At 44.7% G+C, this 11153-nt stretch overlaps 1 protein-coding gene across 1 annotated transcript; it reads left to right on the top strand.

Moving 5' to 3' along the window:
• The first annotated feature begins 11 nt into the window (after positions 1 to 11).
• LOC104986787 (ankyrin repeat domain-containing protein 16-like) lies at positions 12 to 2141 on the top strand. The gene is made up of 2 exons (XM_010837470.1): positions 12 to 743; positions 1472 to 2141. Coding segments are annotated over exons 1-2 (291 nt in total). The 5' UTR covers positions 12 to 453; the 3' UTR covers positions 1473 to 2141.
• The last annotated feature ends 9012 nt before the right edge of the window (positions 2142 to 11153 follow it).

Below are 11153 nucleotides of genomic sequence, written 5' to 3' on the forward strand. Positions count from 1 at the left end.
ATGATTTCACCTGTCCACAAGGTAGCTCTCAAAACACACACAAGTTACTATACATAAGGCATGACAGGTGCTACACAAACGCACTTATGAAATGCTATGGGAGTAAAGACAAGTGACCAGTTAGGAATGATGAAAAAGGCTTTATGAAGAGATCAGCCTCACAAGGTGAGCAGGATCCAGGAACACAAAAGAAACGCATGGCAGTGGAGTGGTGGAAGTCGGGTTTCATCACATGGAGAGGCTCACGAGGATGAAAAGGGAATCTGCAAAACACAGAGTACAAAGGCCCTCAAGTATAATGTGTGGTCAGCTCGGAACCTGAGGGTAACCTGAGGGTATGGGGGAAGGTCGGGGCGTCTGGGGAAGGGTCCTGACAGGCAGGGTGGAGGAGGATCGCGGGGCGGGCCCTGGGGAGGGTCGCCAAGCGTTCCCGCAGGACCCGAGCCCGTGGCCATGACCGCGCTCCGGGTTCCGCGGCGGCTGTGCTGGTTGGTGCTGGATGAGAGGAGCTGCACGCGGCTGGGCGCGCGGGCTGCGCGGGGCCTGCCGGAGATACCCTCCTGCACACGCTACGCGCCACAGCCGCTGGGACATCTTGGCCTATCTGGGACCTGGACATCGACGCCGTCAACCAGGACTACAAGCGGGCTCTCTCTGCACGAGGCTGCCTCCATGGGACACCCGGACTGCGTGCGGTACCTGCTGGCCCGGGGGCCGCCGTCGACTGCTTGGAAGGCCGACTGGTAAGTAGCGGGCCTTGCAGAGAGACCCCCACCCTTTCCTGCCGATTTTAGATTCCCACGCTTGGTCAGCCTCCACATCTTGGTCAGCCTCTCAGGCTTCCCCACAGAACATCATTGCTGTCCTTGTGGGGTTAACTGCTCCAGCCTTCTGTTTCAGACTGCCTCCCATGATAGAGCAGAGAGCTGTAATGAACATGTTCAGATCCCCTGGAGAAGGAAATGGCAACCCACTTCAGTATTCTTGCCTGGAGAATTCCATGGACAGAGGAGCCTGGCAGGCTACAGTCCATGGGGTCTCAGATTTGGACACTACTGAGCGACTATCACTCATTCATTCACTCACCCTGCCTATAGCAAGGGTCCCAGGTGTGATGTTTTTTCTGGAAACATCTCGCTAAATGATTATTGCACAGATGACATTGTTCTAATTTTCTGTTTTGAAATTCCTAGTTATAGCTTATCAGAAATTTGCAAAGACAGCCGGGAAGTCCCATGCACCTTTTCTCCATCTTGCCCCAAAGTGAATGTCTTACAACTAGAGTACAGTCACAAGAAGAAACTGACACTGCTATGACATTGCTACTATCAGGGCCCTTACTCCCATTTCACAGGTACATAGATGAGCACAGGTGTGTGGGGTCCTCTGTGAAGTTTTATCACATGACCTCCACAGTCACCATGCTCACCTGTAACCATTATACAAAGCAATTGCATTCTGTTATTAATAGATGCACACAATCTTCAGTACTGACTGTCCACCTCCGTAGACATTTGAACACCTGAAGATTCATACCATGATAAAGTTCCTGAATGAATCCACAAGGGATTCCTGATCTTACATAAACAAGAAGAACATCAGGAAGATACAGCTAAGTAAAGTGCATCTTGCCCTCTGGCATGGGGGAATACGCCTGCTTATGTTTTGAGGTTTGGGCTTTGGCCGTGACTGAGCCCAAGACATTTTCTTCTGCTGGTCCAAAGATAGTGGAGGCGTATTACCTTTTTAAAAACAGTTCTGTGGATAAAGAAACAGCCTCCCCAAACAACCATCAGAAGGCCAAGTCTCATTTGACTCTGTGCTTAGGAAGTGCAGTTACAGCAAGACATTTTGCCCGTTCTCACCTTACTGGCTTTCTCATGTCCCTTCTACCCTGGATTCATTCCCTCTGTGAAGCACTTCTTCAAGATTCCAGCCTTCATGTATCTTGGTTTCTCCTTTTTGATTTTTCGTTCACTCTCATTACTACATTACCAAAACTAAAAAAAGCAAAACATTTGAAATACAGCAGTGTGTACATGACTGTCTCAAACTCACTAGCTATCCCAACAAGGACCTACTGTATAGCACAGGAAAGTCTGCTCAATGTTATGTGGCAGCCTGGATAGGAGAGGGGTTTGGGGGAGAATTGTTGTTCAGTTGCTCATTCGTGTCCAACTCTATGTGACGCCATGGACTGCAGCATGCCAGGCTTCCCTATTCTTGACCATCTCCCAGAGCTTGCTTAAACTCATGTCCATTGAGTCAGTGATGCCATGCAACCATCTCATTTTCTGTCATCCCCTTCTCCTCCTGCTTTCATTCTTTCCCAGCATCAGGGTCTTTTCCAATGAGTCAGCTCTTCACATCAGGTGGCCAGAGTATTGGAGCTTCATCGTCAGTCCTTCCAATGAATATTAAGGGGTGATTTCCTTTAGGATTGACTGGTTTGATCTCCTGACTGTCCAAGAGATTCTCAAGAGTCTTCTCCAAGGGGGAGAATGGATACATGTATTATATCTATAGCTGAGTCTCTTTACTGTTCACCTGAAACTATCACAACATTGTTAATCGGCTTTACCCCAATAAAAAATAAAAAATTAAAGAAACAAAAAAATGAAACAGTGTTGGTAGTTAATACCAAAGCAGTCCTGTTTAGTCAAAGGCATGGTTTTTGCAGTAGTCATGTATGGATGTGAGAGTTGGACCATAAAGAAGAGCTGAGAGCTGAAGAATTGATGCTTTTGAACTGTGGTGTTCAAAAGAGAAGACTCTTGAGAGTCCCTTGGACTGCAAGGAGATCAAACCAGTCAATCTTAAAGGAAATCAGTCCTGAATATTTAGGACTGAAAATCAGTCCTGAAAGGACTGATGCTGAAGCTGAAGCTCCAATACTTTGGCCACCTGATGTGAAGAACTGACTCATTAGAAAAGACCCTGATGCTGGGAAGGATTGAAGGGAGGAGGAGAAGGGGACTTCAGAATGAGATGGTTGGATGACATCACCAACTCGATGGACATGAGTTTGAGCAAGCTCCAGGAGTTAGTGATGGACAGGGAAGCCTGGCTTGCTGCAGTCCATAGGGTCACAGAGTCAGACACGACTGAATGACTGAACTGAACTGATTTTCCAGTAGTCATGTATGGATGTGAGAGTTGGACCATAAAGAAGGCTGAGCACCAGAGAACTGATGCTTTTGAGCCATGGTGCTGGTGAAGACTCTTGAGAGTCCCTTGGACTGCAAGGAGATCTAACCAGTCAATCCTAAAGGAAATCAATCCTGAATATTCACTGGAAGGACTGATGCTGAAACTGAACCTCCAATATTTTGGCCACCTAATGCAAAGAGCCAACTTAATAGAAAAGACCCTGATGCTGGGAAAGACTGAAGGCAGGAGGAGAAGGGGATGACAGAGGACTAGATGGTTGGATGGCATCATCAACTCAATGGACATGGGTTTGAGCAAGCTCTGGGAGATGGTGAAGGACAGGGAAGCCTGGTGTGCTGCAGTCCATGGGGTCACAAAGACTTGGAGAAGACTGACCCCCTGAACGACAACAACAACACATAAAACAGATAACCAATGAGGACCTACTGTATATCACAGAGAGCTCTACTCAGTTTTATATAATAACCTATATGGGAAAAGAATCTGAAAAGAATGGAGATATGTATGTATATAGAACTGATTCACTTTGCTGGACACCTGAAACTAACACAACACTGTGAGTCAAATATACTTCAATGAAATTTTTAAAAAATTGTTTCCTGCTGGAACAAGGCTTTATATCTTTTAGAACAAATCTCTCCAACTCCTAATAAGTATCTCAGATTCTAAGGGGTCATTCGTATGACTTCCTTCCATTAAATTTGCAGTTTCCTAAAGTACCTTTATTCAGTCCAATGGGTCATGAGCATTGAGGGGCCCAATGACAACCAGTAACAACCCACGAGAGAGAAGAAGCCACATTTTGTTGGTTTTCGAATTTCTAGCATCCAGCGCAGAGACTAGACTCTGGACTTGGTTGGTTTTAGGTGTGCAGCTTCTGAAGGACATGATACTCACTGAATAGCTGAGGTGGGGGAATATGATACACAGAGTATTTTAAGAAGATAGATTTTACTAGACTTTTCAGACTAGGTGGGTAACGAATGAAAGCCTCCTAACTAGCAACATTCCCCCCACCTCTTGAATCTATTTAAAATAAAGGAGGACACACTAAAAAGAAAAACTAATGGACATGGAGCAGAACACTGTGAGGACCTCCCCATGGCACCTGCCTCTTGTTGGTAGAAAAGCTTTAGCCTCTGAGGCTTTGCCCAAGTCCCAAAGAGCAAACGTAATCAGAGAAGTGCGAAAATGCTGAAATAAATGAAAGCAGTCTAAGACAAAATAACAATAGTTAAAACATCAAAGTCAGCTCCTCCTCAAGGGCTGTAGATAACATTCTGAGCCATATCCTGGAGTTCTGCAGATACTGAAACCCCCACCAGGTGGAAGAAGTTAACCGCATGCTGACTATACCTATGTAGACCCCAGACCAGTTGAAACCTGATGGTTGATGATACTGACTCCTAAAACCACCCACTTAGCTCACCACCAACCAATCCAGAAGGATGTACACCAGCTATCAGGCATCTCACACCCTCACCCCTAACGGTGCCTTTAAGAACCCTTCCCTGAATTTGGGGGAGAATGAATGCATGTATATGTGTGGCTGAGTCACTCTGCTGTGCACCTGAAACTCACCACATTGTTCGTTGGCTATGCTCCAATAATATACGTTTTTTTAGAAAATTATTTTTGTCCTTAGGAAACCTAAGCCACATATTTTTCTTTTTTCTAGTTTACCAAGAAATGCATTCATTTTTTGCAAAGTCAGTTTAGATGTTTTTGTGAAGGTATATTTTAGATGTGATTAGTATTTAAAGCAGTAACTTTGAATAAAACTGATTTCCCCCCATAATGTCCATGGGCCTCATCCAATCAGCTGAAGACTGCAAGCCCAAATATTGAGGTTCCTCACAGTGGAAGGATGTTTTCAAATTGTGCTAGAGAAGACTCTTGAGAGTCCTTTGGACTGCAAGGAGATCAAACCAGTCAATCCAAAAGGAAATCAACCCTGAATATTCATTGGAAGGACTGATACTGAAACTGAAGCTCCAATATTTGGGCCACCAGATGCAAAGAGCGATTGCTCGGAAAAGACCCTAATGCTGGGAAGGACTGAAGGTGGGAGGAGAAAGGGGCAGCACAGGACAAGATGCTTGGATGGCGTCACCGACTCAGTGGACATGAATTGGAGCTAACTCCAAAAGACAGTGGAGGACAGAGGAGCCCTGAAGACTGCAGTCCATGGGGTCGCAAAGAGTCGAACACAACTTGGTGACTGAACAGCAACCGAAAAGTGGAAGAGTTCAAGTCTGAAGCATAGAAACCCTGACTGAGTTTCCAGACTATTGTTCTGGGGATTCAGGTTCAAGACTGCAACATCAACTCTTCCCTGAATCTCCAGTCTGCTGGCTCACTCTACAGATTTCAGGTCTCCTGACAGATGGATAGATAAATAGCGAATCCCCTACTGTCTTTATTCCCCCTCTGGAGAACCTTAAAAATTCTACTGTATTCTAGCAGTGTGGTTCTAGTTATGTTTCACTATATCCAGGCAGCAGGAATATAGTTATGTTTATTATTATAGTAAAATACATTGTGGTAATCATCTTGTAAGTCAAATCATTATGCTCTACACCTTAAACTTATACACTGCTGCATGTTAATTACATCTCAATAAAACTGGAAGGGAAAAAAATTGCAATTTGGGAAACAGAGATTCAGGTTAAACTGAAAGAGTGTTCCAAAAAGGAGTCAGGGGTTTATGAAGACAAAAGGCCACAGGTTGTCCAAAATTGCCTGATGAGAACTGTGAGCGACTCTGATACAAGCCAGGAAATATTTGTCCTTACGGAATCACAAGTTATTTAGGGGAGGGGTGGTCCAAGAAGTAGCTTGAGTTTTTGGCAGATATTCTGGAGGACTTCATTAGGACAACAAATGATCAGAAGGTCAGATTCCATCCAGGCTGAGACATGCCTGTGTCACACTCGTTAATGGCCTCCTGGCTCTGTTTCAGAGAGCTCTTTAGGGAGCATTATTGTCGTTGAGTGGCTAAGTCATGTTCAACTCTTTGTGACCCAATGGACTGCAGCACGCCAGGCTTTCCTATCCTTCACTATCTCATGGAGTTTGTTCAAATTAGGGAACGTTACCGACTCCATGGTTTTTCTTTCACAAAAGGCAGTATGAAATCTGTCCCTGACTTCTGCTGAAGTGAACAACTGTAACAGGGAAGACCCTTTTGTATTCTATTACAAGTTCAGCACTAAAGGGATGTTGCCTTTATGCTTATATGATAATAGTTGCTCATCGCTGGGAGCCTTGCCTCCCGCATAATAAGGATTAAGCTTAAACACCTGTGTTTACCTCCCAGGAAACAACCTGACCAAGCCCGCCTGTCAATGACTGCAGGAAGGGAATTAACACATTCCCTTCAGAGGCTGATGGGAACCAGGAAAGGTTTGACTTTACTCTTTCTCCTTTTAGTGTAAACCAAGCCTGAATTCTAACTCAGGCAAGATGGTTCTTATGGGACATGAGTCCACCATTAACTTGATCTACCAGCTTTCCAAACAAAGTTGCTATTCCTTGCCCCAATAATTCATCTCTTGATTTATCGGCCCATCCTGTAGGAAGCAACAGGACTTGGTAACAGGATGGTGCTACTTATGTCTAAGGCCTTCAAGTGAGCGTCAGCTCACTGGCTGGTGCTGCTGTATACGTAACAGTTTACCAGAGATCTCTTCCTTGCAGACGAGGCAAAGCCTCTGCCAGTTGTAAATGAGCATAGCTCCCTGTACTCAGGTGTGTGCTGTGGGGGAGGACAAAAACTATCCTTCTAGGTTCATCTGGCTGGTTAAGAAGCGACTTAACATGAGACAGATTAACAGGAGAAAAGCAAACAAAAGGTTAACAACGTGTATACTTCTGTATACATGGGTGAGAACCAGAAAACATGAGTAACTCACCAGAATGGTTGAAACCCTCACCTTAAATGCCATCTTCAGCTAGAGACAGAGGAGGATGCTGTGGGTACTGGTTTGGGACTAGAATGTGGAGGAAGGTGATTCACATGGAGATGGAAAAGCAAGTGTTTGGAACTCTCTGTAAATATTTGCAGTTCCCCTGACCACACCTGGCCCACATTTTTTCTCAGTATCTCTCATAGTAGCTGTCTTCCTGGGCCAGCCCCTTTATCTAAACTATTCAACATTTAAGGAGGCGGTCAAAAGAAAGGCTTTGAGTCTTTTGTTTCTTAAAAATATTCTGCCTAAAATCATTCTCTTGCCAAAGAGACACATTTTGGGGTGACAAATTTTGCTTCCCTACAATGCCCTGGATCAGGTAGAAAAGGTTAATACGGAAACACAAGGAGGAAGCCACCTTGCTTCCCAAAATAGTCCCTAAAATTTTGGGGGACTTGACTTAGATTCCTGAATCTAAGACTTGGGGGACTTCGGCTGAGACCAATTTCTTTTGCTCAGTAAGGGTCTTGCTGATTAAATGTTGCCCAAGACAAGCCAAAAGGATTTGGTGCCCATCAACTTCAAGTTTCCTTGGACTGGTTACAGTGGCTGAATTGCAGCCTAAAACTCTTCTAGGAACAAGGAGGGAAATTGTGGGGAAATAAACTTCCCTGGGATTTCTTAGTGGTTTTGTAAAAAGCCCAGATCTTCTGAGACTCTTCAGCGCAGACATCTGCAACCGTTCATCTAATAGCTCCGATCTGAAAGAATTCATAGTCTCATCTCCCCAAGGAGCAGGAGACACCTACAGCCCAGAGTAGGTCCCCCCAAGGTGCTCCATCTCCCTAAGAATCTATATTTCAAGAAGGGATGAGGCCCAGAACCTTGGAGACTCCAGGTCAGGCTCCTGGAGAGATTTTGTTATCAGCAAAGCCCATAAACAGTTACCAGGTTAAACAAACAAACAAACAATATTAGGAATAAAAATACTAACCTCCTTTCCCTTGTGCGTAGTCTGGCTTCTCTTGCTTGCTGGGTGTTTCCTGCAGAGGCCTTGCTTCCGGCTCTTCAAACCCCAGTTCCTGGTGTGAACCAGCTTGGCCGATGCTCTTGCTTGGGCTGGGGGTGCCGTGTGCGGAGACAGTGCACCCACCTTAATGTAAGGTGGCAATGAGCCTTGTGAGCCCCATTACCGGGAGCAGCTGTGCCTATCTCTGCTCCCCAGAACCCCGCCAACTCCACCCACTCCCCCGCTGATGAAAGCCCTACGGAGCAGCCCCGCCCATGGCCTGTTGGAGAGTGTGGACTGTACAGTGGGTGCTCCCACTTCTCAGTTCCTTTGCTTCTCAACACAACTCATTCCATTGGCGGAGAAACACTGGGCAGAAGGACCCTTTTTGGGGTGGGTGACACCTTTACTTACGTACCAAAGGCCAGAGTAAGGAGGACATCCTTCCCAGGAGAGGAGAAGGCCCTTCTCAGCAGGAGGGACAAGGTTTTCTTCCGTTCTGCACCTGCTGTTGTGGAACAATTGACCTGCTCTCAACACACGGCCCCAGGTGCAGTCCTGGGCGAGGGGGCAACGCCTGTATGTTTACTGTGAGATACTTAATAAGAACTGTGTCTCTGATCACAATGACCTGTCCGTGCCTTCAGGATAAAAGGAATGAATACTGAAAGCCTAGCCAAAAGGAGGGAGTGTCTCCAAAAGGTCAGTTAGAGTGAACGCCAAGAGGTAGGAATTCAGATAGACAAGGGCAGGAAAGGTGTGGCTTTGATTCAGCCATGTGGTAGTCATCAGTGACTTGGGAGTAGTTTTGAGGAAAGAAAGGGAAGACAGTCTAGAACTGCTAGGGATACAGGTGAACCTTTCAAGAAGTTTGTGGGACCTCAGATTGTCTGGTACAAGTGAGAGGGGAGAAGCATGGTGAGAAGTTCGTAGAGAAGAGATCTGAAATCCTTATCAGAAGATACAAATTAATAAAAGTAGCAGGATCACTGGGCAGTGCAGCACTGAGACCCTTGGAGAGGGTGGTGGGGGAGAAGGATCATCAGTCTCATATGAAACTGGAGTTCTGCCGAGTCAGATCACTGAGAGGACAGAAAGACAAGGGGATGAAGGATTAAGTGAGCATTAGTAACATGTCAGCTCTTGGAACTGTTGGTGAGGAAAACACTTCCTCCACCCTTTAGGTTCAGTTATTGGGAATCTGCCAATTAAATTGACAAAAGCAGATAACCATGAGAAAAAAAAACATTTAAATAGCTTTCCAGGAATGATGTACACATCTGAGAGTTGGACCGTAAAGGCTGAGTGTTGAAGAATTGATGTTTTCAAACTGTGGTGCTGGAGAAGACTTGAGAGTCCCTTGGACAGCAAGAACAAACCAGTCAATCCTAAAGGAGATCAACCCTGAATATTCATTGGAAGGACTGATGCTGAAGCTCCAATACTTTGGCCATTTGATGGGAAGAGCCGACTTACTAGAAAAGGCCCTGATGCTGTGAAAGATTGTGGCCGGAGGAGAAGGGGGTGACAGAGGATGAGCTAGTTAGATGGCATCTTCGACTAAATGGACATTGAGTTTGAGCAAACTCAATGGTGAAGGACAGGGAAGCCTGGCATGTTGCAGTCCATGGGGTCGCAAAGAGATGGACGTGACTGAGCGACAACAATAACAACCACGTGCAGAGGTTCACAAAGAAATGTGACTTGAGGGGGTGACTACAACCAGGAGTTGATATACTACTTAATAAATGACAGGGAGTAGGAGATAAAGGCATCTTCTGAAAAACAGGTGACTTGGGGAAGGAGGGGCACTTATAACAAAAAACATTTAAGAAATATAAATGGTACCTTAGGAGGAGATAGGGGAGATGGGGGAGTTTTGCAAAAATGTCTGTCTGGCGCTTGGAACTTTTCTCTCATTTTAACACGGTTTCCAAAAGTAAATCAATCAAACACGGTTTCCAAAAGTAAATCAATTAAAACCAACTCAAATGCATTTCTTTTTATAGCTGAATAATATACAGCTTCTTTGTCCATTCATCTGTTGATGGACATCTAGGCTACTTCCATGTCCTAGCTATTGTAAGTAGTGCTGCAGTGAACACTGGGGTACATGTGTCTTTTTGGAATTTGCTGTATGATGCAGGGAACCCAAAGTTGGTGCTTTGTGACAGCCTAGAAGGGTGGAATGGGGAGGAAGGTGACAGGGAGGTTCAAGAGGGAGGGGACATATGCATACCTATGGCCGATTCAAGTCAATGTATGGCAGAAACCATCACAATATTGTAAAGTAATTGTCCTCTAATTAAAAATAAATTTTTTTAAAAAAGTTAATTCATTGCAAGGGCAAAAACTCAGGCAAATCTTATTTCTCCATGAGGAAAGACCTATGAATCCATGTTTACAGTTACATATAGTAAGTTTTATGCCACTATTAACAGTTGTAATACATCAAAACATTGATGGTAGCCATAACAGCAGTATCTAAATCTTTAGATCTATATATAGTGATAAAAACTGGAAAATACAAAAAAGCTATCAATCAACACCACTAAATATTAATGACAAGTCTGGTTGTTTGGGTGCTGTTTAAACAGCTGATACTGGGGTTTGAGTTCATAAAGGGCCACTCAAATGGTAAAGAATCCACCTGCAATTCAGGCGACCTGGGTTTGATCCCTGGGACTGGAAGATCCCCTGGAGAAGGGAATGGCTCCCTGCTCCAGTATTCTTGCCTGGAGAATTCCATGGACAGAGGAGCCTGGCGGGCTCGTCCATGGGATCACAAAGAGTCGACATGGCTGAGTGACTAACAGTATCACTTTGAATATGGAAAACTCAACAGTGCTGGCTTTTAAGTCTGCTAAGTTAGATGCAGAGAAACATCGCTTAAAATACCATATACATTGTTATCATACACACATAATATGAAAATATTTTCCTTTAATAAAGATTTTCTCATCATGTTTAATGGGAAACAATGAAAACGTCACGTAAACAGTCCCGTAGGGAAACTTTTACTATTCATCATTCAAATCATCTTTTTTCTTCAAAGTCTGTAC

The sequence above is a fragment of the Bison bison genome, unplaced genomic scaffold (assembly GCF_000754665.1).
Source record: "Bison bison bison isolate TAMUID 2011002044 unplaced genomic scaffold, Bison_UMD1.0 scf7180017864073, whole genome shotgun sequence".
NCBI lineage: Eukaryota > Metazoa > Chordata > Mammalia > Artiodactyla > Bovidae > Bison > Bison bison.

What these genes read in the sequence shown, in the direction of transcription:
- LOC104986787 (XM_010837470.1), top strand. Translation starts at nt 454, where the DNA reads ATGACCGCGCTCCGGGTTCCGCGGCGGCTGTGCTGGTTGGTGCTGGAT.